The 24,397-nt window shown below is 47.9% G+C and overlaps 1 protein-coding gene and 1 pseudogene across 1 annotated transcript; both read right to left on the bottom strand.

Moving 5' to 3' along the window:
* Positions 1-8,078: 8,078 nt before the first annotated feature.
* Positions 8,079-11,918, bottom strand: LOC136500569 (probable receptor-like serine/threonine-protein kinase At5g57670). Its single transcript, XM_066495943.1, has 11 exons — positions 11,452-11,918; positions 11,259-11,350; positions 10,625-10,743; positions 10,304-10,425; positions 9,810-10,217; positions 9,395-9,649; positions 9,137-9,294; positions 8,971-9,050; positions 8,745-8,880; positions 8,513-8,662; positions 8,079-8,406 (listed from the first exon to the last, which is right to left on the bottom strand). Exons 1-11 carry the CDS (start codon positions 11,621-11,623, stop codon positions 8,293-8,295), a joined length of 1,806 nt encoding a protein of 601 aa, XP_066352040.1. The 5' UTR covers positions 11,624-11,918; the 3' UTR covers positions 8,079-8,292.
* A 6,959-nt stretch (positions 11,919-18,877) lies between these two features.
* LOC136499731 (uncharacterized) lies at positions 18,878-20,716 on the bottom strand (annotated as a pseudogene).
* Positions 20,717-24,397: the final 3,681 nt, after the last annotated feature.

Raw genomic sequence — 24,397 nt, 5'->3', positions numbered from 1 at the left:
GGCAGATGATGCACCAAAGGTTCCCATGGAGGCTGAACTTGAGTCTGACAGGGAGCCCGATATGTTTGATAATGATGAAGAGTATGTGGGTTATGATGATGAGGGAATGTATATGCCAATACCACCAACACAGCCACATAGCAGTTCACAACCTCAGTAATTCACCTCCACATGTTTCTCATGATGCTGTTAATGATGATGCTCATGCTTTTTCTACTGAGACAGAGGTCAATGATGCAGACCCTGAAGAGATCCATGTGATCCATGACCCAGAGCACCCCAAGATTGAGAAGGGGGAGTTATTTCCTGATATTGTTTCATTCAGGAAAGCTATCAGGCATTACACTGTGACTAAAGGCTTTGAGTTAGCTGGTATCAAAACAGACCCAACAAGGTATATTGCAAGGTGCAAGGCTGAGCGATGTCCTTGGCGCATACATGCATCTAGGCTACATGATAAAAAGATAATACAGGTAACTGACCATGCACTAGTTCATTTGTGCATTTCTATTTGCTTGACCTACTTGTTTTCTATGTACATTTCTATTTGCTTGACCTGACTTGTTTTCTATGTGCAGATCAAAGTACTTCCATTAGATCACGACTGTCCAACTACAAAACTGGTAGTAGGAAAGATGGCATCACATGATTAGGTGTGCAGACAGGTTAGGGAGATTGGCTCAAGAAAAATCCAACAAAACGTGCAAAGGATTGTAAGGAGAAGTTGGAAGATGATTATGGCATCAAGCTGAAGTATTCAAAGGCTTGGTCAGGTATGAAGTTAGCAATAGATCAAATCCATGGTAGATATGAGGAAAGTTTTCAGTTGCTATTCAATTGGGCTGCTCAGATTGAACAAGTCTCTCCTGGTAGCCTAATAGAGATAGAGCTTGATAAGATTGGTAAAAAGCAAAGATTTAGGAGAATGTTTGTTGCTCTTAAGCCTTATGTGGATGTTTTTCTGGACTGGATGCAGACCATTTGTGGGTATAGATGCATCTAGTCTGCAGTGGGAGGATGGAATCCTACCAGGTGTGATAAAGGATCTTAACCTGATCAGCAATCATCTCAAAGTGGTAAAGTCAAAGTCAGTGATGATGACATTGCTGAAGTGACTCTCTTGGATGACTGGAACAATAAGAAAAGGCACACTGTGGACCTACAGAACCGTAATTGTTCTTGCAGGGAATGGCAGGTGACTGGAAAGCCCTACAAGCATGCTTTGGCCTGGATACTTTCAAACAGAGGGATAAGGATTCATGATTATGTACACGATTACTATTCTATTGCTAGATTTGGTGGTGGTGGTGTGTGTGGGGTTGTGGGTGGGGGAGGGGTTGTTCTAGTTTTGTCTAGATTTTTTTTATTTCCTAAGAGGTTAATCTAAATTTGGATGGTTCTAGATATATTTTTTATGATTTTTCTTGGAATTTTAGAAGCTTAGAACCATTTTATGTGGTTTAAAAACCTTATTAAGTATTTATTGGATTTTTGTAAAAAAGAAAAAACCAGTCTTTAGAACCACTTCAAATCATGGTAGAGAGGTAATTTGAATGGTTTTAAGAGTTTTAGGGGATGCAATGTGTGATTTTGAAGCTTAAGGAGGAAATTTAGAGTATGATGGGCTGGACAGGCTTAGGCCTAGTCATAAAAACTCCAGGGCATAAAAAGATAAATTGGCCATGACCATGGGGTCCATGAAGCTAGATAAATACCCCCGATGTTGGCTCCTTTTAGAATGGAGGATTCTTGCTAGGAAAACGGAGGATTCAGGTTCCTATAGGAAAGAGTACTGTTCATCCCTTTGGATGGAAGGAATCGTGTGTAGGAAAATTGGAGGAAAGTTTCCTATGACGCTGATTTCACAAGGAAAAGTACGGGAAGAAAACATCCACTCCTGACCTCTTTGTTTTTCTTCCTCTAGCATAGGATCGAGGCAAATCAAGCTCTAACCTGCTATGCAAAGGCATCATTGGAACCAAATCGCGCGGAGCAGGTGTGGTAAATTGAAATCAGCCACTCGTATCCAAATTTCGGACGGCGCATCGCAAGTCCGTACTCCAGCGGCGGTGGCGAGGAGCTGCGAGAGTGCTCAGGTATGCTCAGCTCGCCCCACGCAGCTCGCAGTGCTCCAGCTTCGACCTCGCCCGGCGGCTGGACGAGCATCGGGCCACCAGACATTGCTGCCCGGCCGCGGGATGAGCGGTGTCCATCTGCGGGAGCGGGACCAGCGGGGAGAGAGACGAGAGATACTTGCGGCTAGGAAGGGGACGGATAAGATCACGGTTGGCTTAGAGCTTTTTTATATAAAAAAATAATATTATTATTCTCTATTTTTTCATGAAAAATAATGTTGTTCTTCGGAGATAATCATAATTATTTCTCTAATGAACTGATATGCACTGTTGTTTCCTATACTTTCCGATAGGGTTCATCCAAAGACCCATTGTACAAAGATTCCTATGTTTATAAATCCTCCGTTTTCTACTTGCATGGGCCTGTTTGGAATGCAGGATTTTTTTTCCATTCCTGCGTTTTTTCTGTGAAATTGAACTGATTTCTGTGAAATTCCTGTGGGATTCCTATGAAATTCCCGCGTTGTTTTTCCTATTCCTAGGTTTCTCTATTCCTGCAATCCAAAGGGGGGCGTACTTTTGCAGGAGGGCAATCCGAATATATGTTTCTACGATTCTGTTGAAGGGCTTGGTCACATATTTCCATCCAGTGTCTCAGGCTGAGTTTGCCGTATATACGCTGTCATGTGGGGCCGCGCATATGAGAGGAGAAGGAGCGCCTGTGATATCCGCAGGGCCACTGATGCGCCCAGGGACGCGGCCTCCATGCCGGCTGCCGCTAGAAGTCAGGCTAGTGGCTAGAGATTTTTAGGCAACTGCTAATTAGAGTTCCTTAGATGTAGGAGCAATTAGCTCAAGTTTGGTGGCCGGTTGGGCCTTTATATTCTCTGTACCGAGAATAATATGAATTAAGCAAGTCATTTACCATCTAATCTATTCTCTTCTATTCTCATCAAGCCACCAGCAGAGGGGTAAAACCTCACGGTGAAGCCTGGAGCACGACTACGAGCTTCGTAGTCGTGGTCCTACGTCGTTGGGTGCCGAGGCACTTGACAACCTGGTATCCAGATCCAGACTTTCCTCCAGTCTCGCCGCCGCCGCCGCCGATTCGCTCGCACTCCAACCAATCCTCCCCTCCACGCCCCACTGCCACCACATCTCCAGCACAACCACTAGCCACCGACATGGGAGAGCAACCCAACGCCGCCCTCCAAGCCACCCTAGATGCCCTCGCTGCAACCCTGAAAACCCTCCAACCCTCCGTCGAGGCCAACACCCACGCGATCAAGCGCCTGAGCGAGGACCGTCCCCCGTCATCTTCCTCCTCCAAGAACGGGACTGGCGAACACCATCAGGATCGACCGCCGCGTTTCCAGAAGATGGATTTTCCACGGTATGACGGGAAGTCCGATCCGCTGATCTTCATCAACCGGTGCGAGTCTTACTTTCATCAACAGTGGATCATGGAGGAAGAGAAGGTCTGGATGGCCTCCTACAACCTGGAGGAGGGTGCCCTAGATGTGGTACATCCAGGTCCAGGAGGATGAGGGCACTCCCTCGTGGCGTCGCTTCAAGGATCTCCTCCATCTTTGCTATGGGCCGCCCCTGCGCTCCAACCCTCTCCACGAATTGGCCTCATGCAGGCGCACGGGCACCGTCGCGGAGTACCAAGATCGTTTCTAGGCGCTACTGCCCCGTGCTGGCCCCCTCGACGAGGAACAACACGTGCAACTCTTCATCGGCAGACTTCAGCCGCCGCTCAGCCTCGACGTCGAGGTTCACAACCTACAGTCCCTCGCCGGAGCGATGAGCCTAGCATGCAAGTTGGAGTTGCGGGAGCAGTACGTCGTCCCAGCCCCACGCGCGACGACCAAGGGTCTGCTACCAGCACCTCCACCGCGCCTGGCCCTCCCTGCTCTGCCGCCGGTCCACGCCGCTGCCCCGAACACCATCAACATCGAGGGCCGGCCAGTCAAGCGCCTGACGCAGGCCGAACAGGAGGAACGCCGTCGTCTCGGCCTCTGCTACAACTATGACGAGAAATTCGCCCGAGGCCACAACCGCATCTACAAGCGGCTGTTCTTCGTCGACGGCATGATCGAGGAGGATGATTCCCATGTTTCGGAGTCATTCGAGGAGACCACTGCCGATGAAAGCATGCGATCGCCGGCGTGGCCTTCACCGACACGATGCAGATCAAGGTCACCTTGGGCGCCTCGACTCTCACCGCATTGCTGGACACAGGATCGACGCACAACTTCGTCTCCGAGGACGCGGCGTGGCGTTCAGGTCTGCCGATCTAGCAGCGGCCTCGGCTGACCGCGACGGTGGCGAATGGCGAGCGCGTGGCATGCTTGGGTGTCATTCGGCATGCCACGTTCCACATCACTGGGGACGCCTACGTCGCCGACCTTTTCGTCATGCCCCTCGCCGGCTACGACATTGTCTTGGGCACGCAGTGGCTTGCCACTTTGGGGCCCCTCCTCTGGGACTTTGCAGGCCGCACGGTGTCCTTCCAGTGGGTGGGACAGTGGGTGTGCTGGTCAAGGACAGCTAGCCCATATGCACCCGGCCTCTGCGCCACAGCAGCAAGCTCCACCCTCCTCGACGAGCTGCTAGGCGCTTTCTCCGACGTCTTCGCCAAGCCGCACAGACTCCCTCCTCCACGGGGCCGCGACCACAGCATCACGCTTACCCCGGGCGCCCATCCGGTGGCTGTCTGCCCCTACAGGTACCCGGTGTCGCACAAAGATGAGTTGGAACGCCAGTGCGCCTGCCATGCTGGACCAGGGACTCATCCGCCGTAGCTCAGTCGGTGTTCTCGTCTCCGGTCCTCCTCGTCAAGAAAGTCGATGGGTCGTGGTGTTTCTACGTTGACTATCGCTGCCCTAACGCCATCACCATCAAGGACGCTTTTCCCATCCCTGTCGTCGACGAGCTTCTGGACGAGCTGCACGGCGCCAAGTACTTCACCAAGCTCGACCTCCGTTCAGGCTACCACCAGGTGCGGATGCGGCTGACCGATGTGCACAAGACGGCGTTCCGTACCCATGACGGCCTGTACGAGTTCCTGGTGATGCCGTTTGGGTTGTACAATGCCCCGACGACATTCTAGGCGCTCATGAACGATGTGCTGCGGCCGTTCCTTCGCCGGTTCATTCTTGTGTTTTTTGATGACATTCTCATCTACAGCGCATCGTGGGCGGATCATCTCCTGGCACCTCCGTGCGGTGCTCAACATGCTGCGCCAACACTGCCTCTTCGTCAAGCGCTCCAAGTGCGCTTTCGGTGTCGATTTCAGTCGCCTACCTCGGCCATATCATATCTGCGGCCGGTGTGGCCATGGATCCGACGAAGGTCCAGGCGATCCATGACTGGCCCCTAGCCCCGTTCGGCTCGAGCGGTGCGTGGTTTCCTCGAGCTGGCGGGCTACTACCGCAAGTTCGTCCACGGCTACAGCTCCATCGTGGCACCACTTACGGTGCTCTTGAAGAAAGAGGGTTTCACATGGAACGAAGACGCGACTGCTGCGTTCCAGGCCCTCAAGCTCGCCGTCACGTCCGCCCTGGTCTTGGCTGCTGCCCGACTTCTCCAAGTAGTTCATTGTTGAGTGCGACACGTCCACGCACGGGTTCGGCGCGGTGCTGATCCAGGAGCAGCATCCGGTCGCCTATTTCAGCAGGCCGGTCGCTCTTCGCCACCGCTCTCTCGCTGTCTACGAGCGGGAACTCATCGGCCTCGTCCACGCCATCCGTCACTGGCGCCCGTATCTGTGGGGACGCCGTTTGTTGGTAAAGATGGACCACTACAGCCTGAAGTACCTCCTCGATCAGCGCCTTGCCACCATACCATAGCACCATTGGGTGGGCAAGTTGCTAGGGGTTTGACATTCGCCGTGGACTACAAGCTGGGCGCCTCGAACACTGGTGGTTGACGCCCTATCTCGCCGCGACACGGACACCGACGACGGCGCCCTATTGGCTCTCTCAGCGCCGTGCTTCGACCTCCTCGCGCTAGCTGCGCCAGGCGCACAACACTGATCCAGCGCTTGTGGCACTCAAGGACGACCTCCAGAATGGTGCCCGAGCGGTGCCATGGTCCCTGGTGGATGGCATGGTGGCATTTGATGGTCGGCTATACATCCCGCCGGCGTCTCCCCTCCTGCACGAGGTGTTGTCCGCTGTCCATGAAGACGGCCATGAAGGGGTCCAGCGCACCGTCCACAGGCTGCGCCGCGATTTCCATTTCCCTAATATGCGCCGGCTGGTTCAAGACTTTGTGCGTGCATGCCCCACCTGCCAGCGCTACAAGTCCGAGCACCTGCACCCGGCCGGACTTTTGATGCCACTACCGGTGCCGCAGTCGGTGTGGGCGGACGTCGGACTCGACTTCGTGGAAGCTCTGCCCCGGGTGGGGGGTAAGTCAGTTATTTTAACTGTGGTGGACCGTTTCAGCAAATACTGTCACTTTATTCCCTTGGCGCATCCATACACCGCCGAGTCCGTGGCCCAGGCATTCTTCGCCGAGATCGTCCGCCTCCACGGCATGCCGCAGTCCATGGTGTCGGATCGTGACCCGGTGTTCACTTCCACGTTCTGGCGTGAGCTCATGCGCCTCATGGGTACCAAGCTGCACATGACCACTGCATTCCACCCACAGTCTGATGGCCAGACGGAGGCCGTCAACCGCGTCATCATCATGTACCTGCGTTGCTTCACGGGGGATCATCCTCGCCAGTGGCTCCATTGGCTGCCTTGCGCGGAGTACGTCTACAACACCGCCTACCAGACATCGCTACGCGACACTCCTTTTCGCGTGGTGTATGGTCGTGACCCGCCGACCCTGCGTTCCTACGAGCCAGGAGATACTCGGGTGGCTGCCGTCGCAAGGAACATGGAAGACCGCGATGAGTTCATCGCTGATGTACGCTACCGGCTGGAGCAAGCTCAGGCCGTGCAGAAACGCCACTACGACAAGCTCCACCGGCAGGTGTCCTACAAGGTCGGCGACTGGGTACTGCTACGTCTTCGCCACCGTGCGGCTGCTTCACTGCCTCAGGCAACTTCAGGCAAGCTCAAGCCCCGCTTCTTCGGGCCGTACCGCATCATCGAGCTGATCAACGATGTCGCCGTGCGCTTGGAGCTGCCCTCGCGCACCCGTCTGCACGACGTTTTCCATGTCGGCCTCCTCAAGCAGTTCGTGGGCGTTCCACCTGCAGCTCCACCAGCTTTGCCTGCCATCCATCACGGTGCTGCTGTCCCTGAACCAGAACGCGCCCTGCGCACTCGTCTGGCTCGTGGCGTCCGCCAGGTACTGATCCGGTGGAAAGGAGAACCGGCGGCCTCGGCAACATGGGAGGACGTCGACTCCTTCGTCGCCAAATACCCGGCGTTCCAGCTCGAGGACGAGCTGGTAGTCGAGGGGGGGAGAGATGTCATGTGGGGCCGCGCATATGAGAGGAGAAGGCACGCCCATGATATCCGCAGGGCCACTGATGCACCCAGGGACGCGGCCTCCATGCCGGCTGCCGCTGGAAGTCAGGCTAGTGGCTAGAGATATTTTAGGCAACTGCTAATTAGAGTTCCTTAGATGTAGGAGCAATTAGCTCAAGTTTGGTGGCCGGTTGGGCCTTTATATTCTCTGTACCGAGAACAATATGAATTAAGCAAGTCATTTACCATCTAATCTATTCTCTTCTATTCTCATCAAGCCACCAGCAGAGGGGTAAAACCTCGCGGTGAAGCCTGGAGCGTGACTACGAGCTTCGTAGTCGTGGTCCTGCGTCGTTGGGTGCCGAGGCACTTGACATAGGCTGCTTGAATTTTTATTCAAAATCGATGTGATTCTGGTGTTGATCCATGAATATACAAAGTTCTTAGTTTCCTAATCATAAATTCATAATCCCACCAGAAAAGGTGTGTAAATCATAAAGCCTGCTTGGTTTAGTAGTGGCTTCCTGCAGTTACATGTTTCGTTGTCGCGCACATTAGGAAATGCAAGCTCTTATGCTCATCCTCATCCATACTCTAATTGACTGATAAAGCCGAACCGGCCTGAATACATCCCCAAAATCTCCTGTCATATATTACATGATTAAATACCAGTCATCTAAGACTACAAACCAGAAAACATAGCTCCATCACCATGACAAGAAAGGCATGCATGCCAACAGCACATACAAAAAGAAATGAGAAAAAGGTGGCTACAATTACGGTGATCAAGATTCAGAAAACAATGTACAATCATCCATGTCGTCCACCTCGTCCTCGGGAATGTTCCATTTCTCGGGTTCCTTCAGACACTCATCAGTAGTAGACAGGTAATGCAGAACCTGAAAAACGACATGCGCAGTAGGGGACAATGACATACTGTCATCAGCAAACATTTCACAATATGCAAACCAGAACAGCTCAGGTAGTAATAAAATTGATTAGCACCTCGGCCATTGAAGGCCGCCACATCGCCGGTCGCATAATGCAGCGAGATGCGACTGCGACCATCCTGTTCAGTTGATCTTTGTCATAGTCGTCTCCGAGGTTTGGGTCTGCAAGTTGAGTCACTTGCCCAGCTTCCAGCAGTGGCTTTGCCTAGACAACAAGAGTAAGTCATATGTGCGAATTGTTGACTGGTAAACATCATGTCGGTGTCATTTCTTTCTCTTGTGCTCACCCATTGTAGAAGGCTTTGCTTGGAGCAGTCAATAGGTCTCCTTCCAGTGACAATCTCTAGCAGCAGAACGCCAAAGGCGAATATGTCCGTCTTTTCATCGACAATGCCATGCATGAAGTATTCTGGTGCCAAGTACCTGCGTTCTCAAAGTGATTTTGAAAAATTTGAGTCGAAATGCAATGTGCTTACATTACTATGGTTTCAAAAATGAGCATAATGTTCTTACCCAAATGTGCCTTCTATGGGTATGACAGAATGGTGAGTCCACTGCTTTGGGAGCCACTTTGCCAAACCGAAGTCTGAAATCTGTTATAGATACGACAACCATCTGTTGTTATAGTCTATATGCATCAAAGGAAGATAACTATCTATTTGGTCAGAAAACAATTTACCTGAGGTTCAAAGTCATCGCCAAGAAGCACATTGGATGCCTTGATATCGCGATGGATGATCCGATGCCTGCAAAACATATGCAGATATTGCAAGCCCCTCGCTACACCGACCGCGATCATGTACCTCAGAGGCCACTCAAGAGTTTTCCCACTCTTCCCTGTAAAATTGGATCTCTATTGTCACATAATTACTCGAGAATTCTCCTTATCTCTGAAAAACTGATCATATATACTGTACTACTGAATGAAATTCGGTACCATGCAGTGCCGATGCTAGGGTGCCATTTGCACAGAACTCGAATATCAGGTACAACCCATTCTCAACGCAGCATCCAAGAAGGTATGATGTGTTTGGATGGCATACATGCCCCTGAATCCCTAGCTCTGCCAGGAACTCTTTCTCCTTCTGCTCACTGGGCGTGCCTTTTGCTAGCCTCTTCACAGCTATATGTTGGCCATCAGACAGGGTGCCCTTGTATACTTCTGCATAGCCTCCTCTTCCAGCCATGTTATCTACAAGCAAACCACAGAAAATTAAAGATGACAATCTTGCATTCTGATATTGATGTTTCATTTCTTATGACATCACATCTCCTCTGGTAAGCTTTTTCACATTATATATGAGTAGCTGAACTTCTGAAAACTTAATGAACTAGTATCAGAAAACAGTCACCTGGATGGAAGTCATTAGTGGCCACTGAGATCTCCTGAAAGCTGAAGCACCTCCAGGCAGGCTTGTGATCTTCAGCATAGGCCGAACTGACATCGCTGCCCCTGGCGCTATCATCGCCAATGTTCCTCAGGAATGGGAGCCAGAGCTTCATGTCTGACAACCGCCTCCACAGGCCATTGTGGCCACGCCGGCTCACCTCATGGCTAGACGTGATGTAGCACTCTTCAGTGACTTGGCTCTCCCCTCCCTCTGGCTCTGGCCCATCCAGAACTGCTCTCGGCGAGCTCTTGTCCTCGGCGCCTTCATTAGAAGATTGAGCCAGCTTTCGTGTCGAGTTTGATCTCAGTAGCTTCTGAAGGGATGGGAATCTTCTGCTCCATGTTGAGCTTGAGGAGATGGTGCTGTCTGCTGCTTTCAGTTTCGGAATTGGTTTCAGAAAGCAGGTTTATCGCGCATCTGAGAAAAACGCACTCTGACCATATGTGTGATCTTACCATCAAATGACCGAGGTCTCAGCCGAGTACTAGTTTGTGGCAGACCTCCCCTTCCCACAGCAATCACCGAGCAGTTTTTTGGAGCATGCATGAAGCAGTAGTTTGTAATCTCAAAATGGCTCCTGTTATCGTAATAGGTGTAAGATCAATACTTTCTAGGCTTCTAACTGAAAATTAATAGCTGTCTCACTTATTTTTTTTAAAAAAAGTGATCACTTTGCGATACTCACTGGCTATTGATATTACATAAAAAAATTCAGGAGCAACTGAGTTCAATATTTTATTTTGGACATTAAAGTTGAATCAGCCTGTTTAGATTACCTATGGTATCCATTTCTTGATCTCCCAACAATAAGGATGTTTCCATCAGTCAATGCAGCTTCTTGGGTGAGGGCTCTACCAATGTTTGAGCTGCATATCACCTTAGCCTCCAAATTAATCTAAAAAGGTAACAAAAATAGTTACAGGTCTGTCTCAAAATCGAATGTTTATTATTTAATTATTAACATGATTGTCACCCCTACCCACAGTACATTGTTCTTCCCAATACTGCTACTAGACTACCAACCAGTGAAAGCAAGCAGTACTAGACGAGAGAATATGACAGCAAAAAAGGAAAGACCCAGTCACTCAGAGCATGGCACTATCATATCATGATCTAAAAGCCCTACTTCACCTAACTGGTCCTGCAGCTACAAAGACGTGACAAATCCTGACAGAAAGGAACACCAACTAGCAATTATGCACAAACTTGGCTTCCAAGCTCCCGCTGCACTGTGTTGTGATCAGTGATCACAGATGAGGGAAAAGGGAACCATACCCAAACAAATAGAATACACTCCAAACAGAGAAAGATACTCCTACTGTACTTTGAACTAAAGTCTGACATCACCTGAATTGAGTTCATCACACAGGAACAAGAAATCTGCAAAGCCTGATAAAAGATCAATTTCACCTGCTTGGCCTCACAAGCTTCGACGAATTCGCCGAGCATGTAGATAACGAAGGCGTTGGCCTTCTGCAGCCTCCTCTTCCTCCCCCTCCCTCCTGCAGGGCAGGAACAGGACACAGCCAGGCATCATGAACACCTGATCGATGGGCAGAAGCAGAGCAGCAGAAACATGAACTGGCTGATCGATTGAACTTACCGAGGACGTGCACGGCGACGACGGAGTCGCTGGCCTTGGCGACGGCGCCGATCACCCACGACAGCAGCTCCGAGCAGCCGCGGGAGTTGTCCGGCACGCCGACGAGGATCCTGGAGCCGAGGCCGCCCAGCAGGTGGCGGCCTCCATCGCCGCACTCCTCGATAGTGTCCATGTCCTAAACACCTACCCCCTCCCCCGCTCACAGTTCTAGCTTGCCGTCGCCGACAGCCAGTTGTACACCGACACACTTTGCTGCTACGTGGGCGATGACAACGACGACGAGCGACGGCGATGGCGAGGACAGCGACAGGGATTTGTAGGTGATGGCTGGATGGAAGCTCTGCATGCATGCTGATAGGTATGGCAGTGCCGCAGTGGCCAGTGGAGGGAGTGCACTGAAAAGGTGGCTAGTTAGTTGGGGGCAGTGATGGCCATTCCATTAGCACGATCGCTGGCTGGACTGTTGAGAGAGCTGCCATGGCACTACAAAAATGGGGTTGCTTAGGGCAGAAGATGCGTGCAGGCCAGGGTACAAAGGTGGGTAGAGAGGGAGGGATCGGATCAGCAGAGCCAGAGCACTGTGCCAACTGCCAACCTAGGACTGGACTGCTGCTCGATTCTTATTGGATCTGCCACCATATACGAGCTTCAGATGTACTCGAAGCTGCTGGTACCCGATTTAATCTGCCCTACAGAGTTTCAGTGACAGCTTCTCCAAACTGGTTCTGATTACGGAGAGAGAGGGTGGCAGTGGTACTTGCTTGTGTTCATATAATTGTATGCCTTGTGTTCATATAATTGTATGCCCTGTTCACTTGAACTTATCGGCCGTACCTTTTCAGTGAAATAATAGTGTTTTTCTCTCACAACAAATTCAGTATCGGCCGTTTTTCCAGCCAGCCGAAGAGGACCATAAAACGTAGGAGTAGGTAATTGGCGCCTTGGTCAGAACAAGGACCATTTTGTTTGAAAAGAAAAAAAGGGTACAAACTACAAAGTAGCGTACTCAGAGTTGCTTCAATTTTCACGGGACATTTGAATATGTGGAAGTGGAACTAGAGTTAGCTGATATATAATAATTGGTTATATACGTACATGTGAGTATATATGTTAGTTAATTTAGTAGTTGAAGATGAACTAGTCCAACGACGAGAGGGAGAGCCTTAATTGGAGCCTTTGACTAGACTATTTCCATGATGTGTTATTCTACAAAGCTTGGTAAAAAAATATATGCTTCACACGTTACATCAACAACAATAACTGTTACAATCAAACAACACCCAACAGCCAATCTGAGTTGACCACCTAATGTCTAAGTTTGGAACTCTGAATACATGTATACGGCAACTAGCTACAAATTTATCTTTAGAACACGCTAAAGCCTTGCCCACAATTGTTCTAAAAAGGGGAGGGGATCAGGGGAGAACATATCCAATCTGGATGCCCATTCAAGCAATCTAGCCATCTAGCATTTCACAGCCTGTTCGCTTCATCGTAAACGATTGTAAATTTTCAGCTAAAACAGTATTTTTCTCTCACACCAAACCAGCCAGCAGTAATAATCCATGATCATAAATGATCGTATCAGCACTAGCCGAACAGGCTTCGTCACAAGCGTGTGGAGAAGACAAGAAAAGAACCCAACAAAAACACTGCACGCGCACTCACAAACTCATATACAACGACACCCTTCTTCGTGCAGCAGTGCTCTTTTGGAATCTGTTTGTTTGCCCGCATAAGGATCATTCGCATTGGTGGGTGTGTATAATCTCACAGAGAAGAGTATTTGGTTGTCTAGATGGGAACGGTTTGTTCGGACGTTTGGTTTGCGTGCACCCTAATTATTATGGATACGCATGGTTCCGGCCTCCGCCCAGCCCAAGCCCAAGCCCATCCACATTGCCAGTCCCCTTTGTTCGGACGTTTGGTTTGCGTGCACGCGCGTGGCGGCAAGGACCCGACTTCGTCGACGGCACATCCATAAGTGGCACATGCATCCCCTCTGATCTGAACCCCTTTGTTCAGTGCCGTTCATTTCGCATGAGGAGGTCCGCAGCGTCTGCTGCCGGACGTCGGCGACAGCTGCGTCATGAACGCTGCCGCGGGGGCCACAGCGGAGTAGCACCAACATCTGAGTGAATGTATGGCTGCCTTCACATCCCCTGCAACAGCGAAGAGGACAATTATCAACTGCGTGCACATCGTCCCGCTGTTATCAACTGCGAATTATTGGAATTGTTCAGTAATCAGGCTATTACAAGGAGCAGCCTCGGGCGGCGCCCGGTGGTGTCCACGATACAGCCATGAGCCATGGCCGTCCTTTCCTACCTGCAACTGTGGACGTCATCAAGAAAAGGCTGATCTGGAGGGAGATGGATACGGGATCCACTTGGGCTGGGCTCGTTTTGGGACCCTGGTTATAGTACTCCTAATTGAGAAATTAATTAATTAATTAATTCGGTAGCTGCTTTAAGATGCGTGTAGTTTCCTAATAGAGGAGTACCGGAGCATTTCCAGTAAAACACATGCCCCATTCTAGTATTGTGGAAGCATTCGTCACTACAAACCACTGCAATTGGCCTTTTTTTTTATATATATAAAGGAAGACATTGAACTATACAAGCTGACATTCGCACAATATGTATCAATTTATTAGTAGTTCAGTTTTCAACGGTGGCCTTTGGTTCGGTTTCCCTAACCCTGGCCAGCGAGCCATGGAGAGTCGAGGAGCTCTTTTAATCTCTTACTGAGTGTTCTTTTAACTCCTTCTAATAAATTAACTTAGCAAATCTCTTGCTGAGTTTTCGAAAAAAAATACATCTGAATTGAGCTTTTCTACTCATGCAGGTCTGTTGGATGCATTATATATGCTACAGGCCCACTCATCAGCGTTAGGTGTAGGTTCACTATATCTATATATATATATGCATGCAACCAAACACCTTCAAAGATTCAAAGTATAAGGCTGTATAGCCAACCAAAACACTCTTAGGGACTGTTTGGTCGCGCTCCGGCTCCGGCTTCATGGCAGCTCAGTCAGCGGAGTCACACCAAACGCGCCGGCCGGAGGAGCGCTTCTGCGTGTCCGCCAGAGGAGCTCCAGCTTCGGCTCCCGCGACGAGCAGCTAGCATGGGCGAAGCTTGGCCAAACGGCAGCTTATTTTCTATTTATCGAATCCATGCACTTAGCTTTGTCTCGCTTATCCAGGATCTACAAAGGCTACCAAACAAGCTTCTCGCATAATGCTGTCAGCCTGTGGTTGAACACCCCAGCAGTCCTTCCCACATATATAATTGCCAAAACAGCAGGATCACATATAATGTGTCACGTCCTTCTTTCCGGAACTCTTACGGACCATCTTTTGTAGTAGGCCAGCACGCCAACTTCAGGTTGCACTTGTTAATTTGTTATTCGTGGTTGATCTTAAGGCTCTGTTCGTTTCTCTTATAATCCGTCTTTTTCAGCTTGTTTTTCAGCTGGAACAATATTTTTCTCTCATAACAAATCAGCCAGAACAGTGTTTCAACTTGTTTTTTCAGCGAAGCGAACGGGGCCTAAAACCTATAAGATTCTGTTATGCCATGTTTGGATCCTTAAAAATTGAATTCATTTTAATAAACATAATCTAGATATAAATTAATTAAGCTAATATGGTTGTATATGGATTATATTTGTATATTATTATTAGCTATACGAGAGAGATACTTATGTTTTGTATTTCTAGCATAGGGGGAGTGAGTTGAAGAGCGTGTTATAAGTTGCAAATTAGAAATATATATAGCATGATGATCTATAGAATCTATTTCCATCTCCCACCCTATGAATTCGAGATAGTCTTATATGTGAACTTTAGAAAGTGGTGGAATGTCAAATTCCAAGCCAAATAGCCTAGTTTATTAAGTAGATTTCAATTCCTCTAAATGAAATGATCCAAACGGCCCCTTAGTATCAAGTTCGGTTCCATGAATTCTAGAATATATAGTTTGCAATTTTAATATTTTTTGTTATACATTACAGAAGTCTTAAACTCATTCGAACATATCAAAATCCACTTTCAACTTCAGAAGACTGAAAATAAATTAAATGGGGCATATAATTTCAAATAAAAGTTACAATTTTAAAATCCTGGACTTTTAAAGTGTTGATTTGCAAATTCTAAATCTTGGGCTTCATAATTTCAAAACACCTAGACATCCAATAGTTTGAAAAATGTTGGATTTTTCCAAGTTTTAACTTTCCTCGGAAAATCAAATTGTGATTTTTTAATTTTTGTTTGAACCTTGCTCTAGGTTTGAATTTCTAGTTCCACAACCTAGAGTACGTGGAAACCAAAGAGTTTGGAGTTCAATTTTCCTCATCTAGAAATTGAAATCTAGAGAAATCCCAAATCCCAGTAAAAAATTCCAATATTTCCAACTACTGAATGAAATTTGGATCTTGGGCTCTCAACTGTGTAGAAGTATACCGCCAGCTTAATATCAATTCTAAAAATGTAAGTTTAAGTTTGACCAAGTTTATAACGAATAGTATTAACATTTGTGTCTTCAATAAAGCTTACTGCGGAAATATATTCGATAATTAATCAATAGTAGTTATTTTGTATCATGAATATTAATATTTTTTTATATAATTTCAATCAAAGTTTAAACTGTTTGACTTCTCGACAAATAAGAATTACATTTTTTTTGGACGGAAGAAAATACTTAATGTAATATAATATATTAGGATTTTGTAATTCTGGAAGTAAACATGCATGCATATATAAATGCTGGTTGGCGGTATGATAAAGAGATCCCTAGGATAAATAGCGAGTTTTTTATTTTTTGAGGGAAAGATAAATACTGAGTTGGCATTGGGTGAGGAAGACAAGCAGTGAGTTGACGCTAGGTGACGAAGCAGTAATGCTGGTTGGTACATGGAATGACGCTTAGTTTAGTGTGGAAGCCACGGCTCACTTTGCATCCATACAGAGTGGACCGGCCGGACGAGGGGCTCCCATGCCCATTCGTGCGCTCTCTGGCCGTCTCTGCTTGGCGGCGAAGCCAGAGGCAGCATGAGTGTGGATCGGAGTGGCCTAGCTCGGCAGTTCAGCAAGCCTGTGAATCATGGCCAGGATCCACCACCATACTGCATGCACTGCTGTAGCAATGGGACATTTGGTTCCCACACACAGGGAGTTGCGCTTGCGCCAAATCTCTGCCATGCCGGCCGTGGAGGTAATCATGGCGGCCGGCGATCGTGTGTTTGATCATGAGAGCTGGTTTTCTTGGCTTGTTTCTCACTTGCACGGAGATGGGTGATCATTGCATAACCGATAAGTCGATAACGATATATAGGTGGGGTATAACACTTGGCACATGACAGTTACTTCCCCGCATCTAAGAGCGATTAAGAGTAGTTATAAATTAATTCGCCGAGTGTGTGTACCTTGGAGTATAATTAGTAGTAGTACATTGTTGACAGCCATTTTAGGCTGATGATAAGGTTAGGCCGGGTTTCGAATGTTGGCTGGACCGGGTTGCCCTGTTTTCTGACCAGAAGCAGGAAAACTAGCTTGGCTATGTTTCTCCAATCCAAATTTAAAAACTAGCAGTGTAGCCTATTTTGTGCACACACATGTGTAATGTTGTGGGTCTAAGAAAGGTGGAAGTTAAGACACATCCACACGCGCGGGGCAACATGAATGGGTTCAGATGGCTAAGCCACATGTTAGGGCCTGTTTGACATAGCTCACAACAGCTTCATGAGCTGTTTATTTTGCCAAACACTCATTTCAAAAACAGCTTTATAGGCGAAGCTGTTTTTTTCCTCCTCTCATAAAGATATTACTTGGGATGAAGCTAAAAAAGTAGATTATCCTAGCTTCATCTCCCATATTATAGTCATTCTATTCATTGTTCCATCACGTAAAGCTGTTTTACCAAACACTTGTTACAAAATAACTCAGCTTCAACAAAAAAGTTGCTCATGAATCTATTTTGCAAAAAAAAAAACAACAGCTTACATGATGAAGCTGAGCTGTGCCAAATGGGATCTTAATGATACGAGTGTTGCGGCGCCAATAATTATTTTGTAGCTTTGAACGCGGTACGAAGAATAAGAGTAAGAAATCATGGAGGAGGGAGGGAGGGACTGATGGGAACAGAGAGTGAAAAACATAAGGAAAATTTTTTAATATTATATATAGAATAATTTTAATATTAGATATAGAATAATTATAATAATTCACCCACGTGGATAAGGAAAAATGATCGCACGATATGTGGAAGAAGCCAGGATTCCACCTGATTTCGGCTGAACCGAGGGAACCTTCGTTGGGGCAAGCTAGCACACTGCACATTGCTTTGCATGGCCCAAATGTGTTGCTTCGCGTCCAGCCCTCCCGGAGCAGCTGCAGTAGCGGCCCAGTACGTGAGTTCAGGCCCATTCGCGTCTCATGGCGCGTGTGGGCCACCACCGGCTGCAAAATCAGCTTCGATCAGTTTTCAGGTTTTGCGGAACAGAAGATTTTTATGCCAAAGGTAAGGAAAATGGTAAGTAGTTTTCACTTTTGAGGACATCACGTTTCTGATGGTTTTGTTTTAGATGTTTACATCACTACCTCACAAGTTCTAGCTGTCAGCGCTGTATATGAAAGGTCTACATATGTTGCTTCAGGATCATCTACTTCCATTTAGTAAGTAGTTTTCACTTTTGAAGACGTCACGTTGCTGTAGTTCTTCTGATGGTTTTGTTTTAGATGTTTACATCACTACTTCACAAGTTCTAGCTGTCAGCGCTGTATATGAAAGGTCTACATATGTTGCTTCCAGGATCATCTACTTCCATTTATTCTGTTTCATTTAAGTTGATTAGCATTTTCAGAGGAAATGCTAACTAGCTTCCTACCTAGCAAGCGCTAAGGCCTTTTTACTGGCCCAAAAATGATCCAGTAGTATATACGTAAGAGCAACTCCAACAATAGCCCTCAAAACAAGGCCCCTACTTTTCATTGGGTTGCCCCTACTTTTGAGAGCTCTGTTTTCTGGACTGAACTCCAGCAGCCCCAAAACAGGGCCCCTACTTCTCAATTGCTTCTATTTTCTCATGCACTATATGCATATGTATTTGAGAACATCACACTTTATAATAATTTATTTAAACTGCAACTCTAAAGCACCATACTTAAAAATATGACTGAAAATACAAATATTCAAATTTAAATTCAAACATAAATTTGGTCCAAATTTGACGACATTCGATCACAAATCAAAAGACACATAGTAATAGTTCATGACATCATTATCAAATGAAAAGGCACATAGTCCTAAACCAAAACATAACAATGAATATCAAATTTCTCCTCCGCCACTAGCTTCATGTCCTCCACTGCTACCACCGAAAGTGTTGTTAAACGTCGCCATCTTTTCAGTTGCAATCTAAGCCCTAATTGCTATCACATGTCTTTTGGGAGGGGTCCAATGTGTCAAGGTCACAAAACATAACCTTTTGTTCTTGCTCTCATAGGGTCTTCTTCTCCTCATTTGCAATCTTGCGCTCTTCAAGTGATAATTTGCGCTCATGCAGCACCTTGCTCTCTTGCCACCTATCCTGTCGCACAGATTCTTTCTCTTTAAGAAATTTCTCTATCAAGTTATAATTTGTTGGTTCTCCTCCTTTCTTTACTTCTCCTTTGCTTGCTTCCTCCCCATAGGCCTTTTACTGCTAGGCATGGTGGAGTCAGGGGTTTGAGCTTCAACCAATAATGGAGGAAAGGAAACCCCTTCTTCTTTGGATCTTTTTCTATATATGCTGTTTGAGCTTCTAGCAACTGAAATGGAAGACATGTGTTAGAAAAAAATTATTAAATAAATGATGCAACATCTTAATAAAAACAATTCTTCCATGGTCCTGGTAGGGCACACAACTAGGATGGCGGCGCTCAACCTCCTCAAATAAGCCTTGAAACTTCTGACATTCCTTGTGAATTATCCCCCACCTATGCTCCAAAGAATTTGCATTCCTATCAGATACAATTGTTTTGTTGGCATGAAAGTTTTCATGAATTCGCTTCCAATACGCTTTGCTAGGTTGCTCATTTCCAGTGATAGGATCCAAACTTATGTTCTCCCATGATTCACATAATTGGAGACCTTCCTCTGGAGTGTAGTTGGCAGCACGGATTGGCATCCTCTTTACAACATTAGGTTGACTAGGCTGGGTACCAATGGGTAAAATTGCAATGTCATCAACGTCAACATCGTCAGACACCATCCGTGACCAATTACCTCCCTGTGACATATTCCAAACTGTGCAAAAAAAGCACATATACGTATCAATTTGAATCACATATACAATACAGTACAGTTTACGTTTATGCATCATTTCTGAAGTTAACACATGCTACAAGGATCTGAACTAGTCACATATGCTACAAGGATCTTCAGAAACTTCAGAAGACACCCGGAAGACTACTACTAAATTATATGTACTGCTGCTACTGCTACAACATGACATTTCTGAAGTTAACACATGCTATTCCATTTATGCGGATGATCAAACCAATAGAAAAGTAATACTGCTACTACTTGTCAGCGGATGTACCCAAAAATAAAGTAAGAAAAGATGGAGCATGCCTGTTACCTTGGAGAGGATGGAGCAGGGTCACGTCCGCTGGTGGTGTTGCTCCTGCTGAGCGCACGGACGGGGATGGCGGGGCCGCTCGTGAGATGCAGAGATGCAGCGCCGGTCGTGACCTTGTAGAGATGCAGCGCCGGTCCCTTCCCATAGATCCAGAGTGCGCGGCAGATGGGGTAGGGGCCTGCCCGCGAGCACAGCTGCAGGGGAGGGGAGGGAGCCGGCCGGGAGCGGAAGCAGCCGGGGAGAGGAAAGAGCCTGGCTGCGCTGGTCAGTTCTAGCGGATCCGGCGGCGCCGTCTTCCTTCCTGCTCGCGGGAGGACGGGAAGGGGGCTGCGCGTGAGCTAGATGCAGGGGAGAGGAAGCTCCGAGCGCAAGGTGGAGGAAGATGCGGGCGCCATGTCGACGGGGAGGAAGCAGCGCGAGCGGGAAAAGGAAGCGGCGGCGCGTGCGGCGTTCGGTCGCGAGCAGGAAGAAAGCCCGCGTGATGGAAACCAGCGCCAACTGTGATTTGAGGGCCTGGGCTAGAGCCACTAGGACTATAGTTGGCCATTTGGCCCGGGCACTACGAGCTGGCCCAAGAACGACATGAATCAGCACGGCCCAGGAACAGCCCGGCCCGACGGCCTTCGTGCCAGTGCCTGGCATGGCCCGGCCTTAGTGCCGTGCCTAGGCCATCATTCTGGCCCACAGTGCCGGCCTGGGCACGGCACGCTATATGGGCCGACTCGGCCGTAGGTGGCTGTTGGATCCCGGCGTCGCTCCCATCCGATCGTTGGATCCGGCCGTTGGAATCATGGGCTATAAAACCGCAGCGCTCTCGCGGTCGCAGTCTCGCCTCGCTCTCAGTCTCCGTTGCCCTAATTCATATGCTCTCAGAGACTTAGTCTCACTCTCTGTCTCTCTCGCCTCGCTCTCGGCTCTCCTCTCTCGGCTCTCCCCGCAGCGCCGTCTCGCCCGCTCCTCTCTCGCCTTGCTCTCCTCTCTCGGTGAGTCGGCGTCGCCATGTCGGCGACTCGCTCTCCTCTCTCGCCTCCGACTTTCTCTCTTCTTCTTACTCTCCGGTGGCCTCTGGAGCCATCGCTGGCCGACACTGGCACAATCCCTAACCCTAATCCTTGCTCAATCCCTAACTCTAACCCTTGATCTCTCTTTGTCCTCACTAGATCCGTCGTTGAGCTCGCTGGATCCATCGGTTTCCTCGCTGGATCCATCGATTTCCTCGCCGGATCCGTCGGATCTCTAGCCTCGCTCCCATCGGACTGTTGGATCCGGCCGTTGGAATAGCTGGCCGGCACTAGCACAATCCCTAACCCTAACCCTTGATCTCACTTTGTCCTCGTCGGATCCGTCGTCGACCTTGTCGGATCTGTCTATTTCCTCTCTAGATCCATCGGTTTCCTCGCCGGATCCGTCCCTCGTCGTCTGTGCTCACCGGATCCATGCCTCGCCGATCTCGCCAACGACTCTAGTGCTTCGGCTTTGAAGGTAAGTCCATAACCCTAACCTTAACCCTCACCCTAACCCTCAATCTGTACTAACCCTTGCTCTATTTTGTCTGAAGCCATTGAGGGACCGGGGCACCGACGAGTGGCGATGGCTAGATCCGACGACGAGACGCTTGAGGTCGGGTCCAACCAATAGAGGTGGTTGTGTGGGTTGGCCGGAGATGATGACGAGGACGACCTGCGCGAGGATGCCGTGGAGCTGTTCGACAGTAACGTTCAAGCTCCCATCGTCCTCGAGCCCTGCGATGATCAAGCAGAGGACGGGGAAGAGAATAATGGCAAGCGGTCACGTCCCTCTACCTCGATAGTGTGGCTTGATTTCAAGAAACTCTTCAAAACAGTGAAAGGTAAGAAGGTCAGGTATGGAGCTAAGTGCATCCATTGCTCTAAGGAATACTCTAGGCTCTCTAGTGGTGGCACTGGTCACCTCACTCGGCATAGGGATAAATCAAAAGGTCCTAATATGGCTAGAGGGGGGGGTGAATAGCCTATTTAAAAATCTACAAATCAACTAGAGCAATTTGATTAGTATGACAAATAGCGTAATGCAAACTTGCTCTAGCTCTACAAGGGTTGCAAGCCACCTATCCAATAATTCTAGTTGCAATGATTACTTAGGCACCCAAACTTGCTATGTAACTACTCACTAAGAGCTCTCAAACTTGCTACTCTAAAGAGCTCAACTAGATGAATGTAAATAATAAAGCAAGCTCTCAATTCTAATTACACTAAAGAGCTTGTATCAACTAGTTTGCAAGAATGTAAACAAGTGAGTAGGGTGATTATACCGCCGTGTGGGGGATGAACCAATCACAAGATGAAGATTAAGTCAATCACCGGGAGAATGCAAATGACAAGAGACAACCGATTTTTCTCCCGAGGTTCACGTGCTTGCCAACACGCTAGTCCCCATTGTGTCGACCAACACTTGGTGGTTCGGCGGCTAAGAGGTGTCTCACAAACCTCATCCACATGATAGGACACCACAAGAACCGATCCACAAGTGAGGTAACTCAATGACACGAGCAATTTACTAGAGTTACCGTTTGGCACTCCGCCGGGGAAGGTACAACTCCCCTTACAATCACCAGAGATGGCCATGAACAATCACCAACTCATGCCGATCCTCTACCGCTGCTCCAACCGTCTAGGTGGTGGCAACCACCAAGAGAAACAAGCGAAATCCACAGCGCAACACGAATACCAAGTGCCTCTAGATGCAATCACTCAAGCAATGCACTTGGATTCTCTCCCAATCTCACAAAGATGATGGATCAATGATGGAGATGAGTGGGAGGGCTTTAGCTAAGCTCACAAGGTTGCGATGTCAATTAAAATGTGCAAGAAGTTTGAGCTTCAACCGGCCATGGGGCTTTAAATAGAAGCCCCCAAGAAATAGAGCCATTGTACCCCTTCACTAGGCACACTGCGGGCTAACCGGACGCTCCGATCAGACTGACCGGACTCTAGACCTAGCGTCCGGTCAACCAATGTAAGCCACGTGTCATTGTCCATTCAACAGGAACCACCTGATCGCAACGGCTAAGTAGCGACCGAATGCTCTGGCATAAGTGACCGGGCGCTGGACCACCAGCGTCCGGTCATTTACAGTAAGGTTCCAAACCAGGTTTTCTTTGACCAGACGCGTCCGGTCCACCTCGACCGGACACACCTCAGCGTCCGGTGCAAAACCCTAGATACTGTGCTGACTCGTCAGTTGGACCGGACCCGGACTTCCAGCGTCTAGTCAATTCAGACCCAGCGTCCGGTCAATAGACCGGCGCTGGCATCTTCACTGCTACGCCTGACCGGACATGCCGGTCCACCCAAGACCAGCGTCTGGTCATAGTGAAAACAGTGAGACTGAGTTCCTTTATCCTCTATCTTCTTCACCCTTGCTCAAATGTGCTAACCACCAAGTGTATCAACTTGTGCACATGTGTTAGCATATTTTCACAAACATTTTCAAGGGTGTTAGTACTCCACTAGATCCTAAATGCATATGCAATGAATTAGAGCATCTAGTGGCATTTTGATAACCGCATTTCGATACGAGTTTCACTCCTCTTAATACTACGGCTATCTATTCTAAATGTGATCACACTCGCTAAGTGTCTTGATCACATAAACAAAATGGCTCCAACAATTTTACCTTTGCCTTGAGCCTTTTGTTTTTCTCTTTCTTCTTTTCCAAGTTTAAGCATTTGATCATCACCATGCCATCACCATTGTCATGATCTTCGTCATTGCTTCATCACTTGGAGTAGTGCTACCTACCTCATAATCACTTTGATAAACTAGGTTAGCACTTAGGGTTTCATCAATTAACCAAAACCAAACTAGAGCTTTCAATCTCCCCCTTTTTGGTAATTGATGACAACCCTTATACAAAGATATGAATTAAAGTTCATTTGAATCCATGTTGCTTGCCCAAGTATATTTACCAGGTGTTAAAGGATATGGACAAGTTTCATGAACTCCATATGATAGCAATTGCTCCCCCTACATATGTGCTAAGAGTTTGGATTGAAGCTTTGCACATATGTTTAGATAGGAAATATAGGAGACAATTTCTACCAAACGATGCTAAGGTATAAGACATGGACCTTTGAAGCATGATACCAATCGGAGTGCACCAATATACCATCCTTAGCACCATTAGTAACTAGACATACACAAAAACTAGAATACCTCATGAGATCAATATTACAAACAAGGGTCTAGTTTCCATAGGATGAACATAGGTCTAGTTACTTTAGCCTATGCATGCTAGTTTTTCATTTCAACATTCAAACCTACAACTGGCATACACCACACAAGC

Source organism: Miscanthus floridulus, chromosome 13, assembly GCF_019320115.1.
Source record: "Miscanthus floridulus cultivar M001 chromosome 13, ASM1932011v1, whole genome shotgun sequence".
Lineage (NCBI taxonomy): Eukaryota > Viridiplantae > Streptophyta > Magnoliopsida > Poales > Poaceae > Miscanthus > Miscanthus floridulus.
This window is presented reverse-complemented; position numbering and strand designations above follow the sequence as displayed.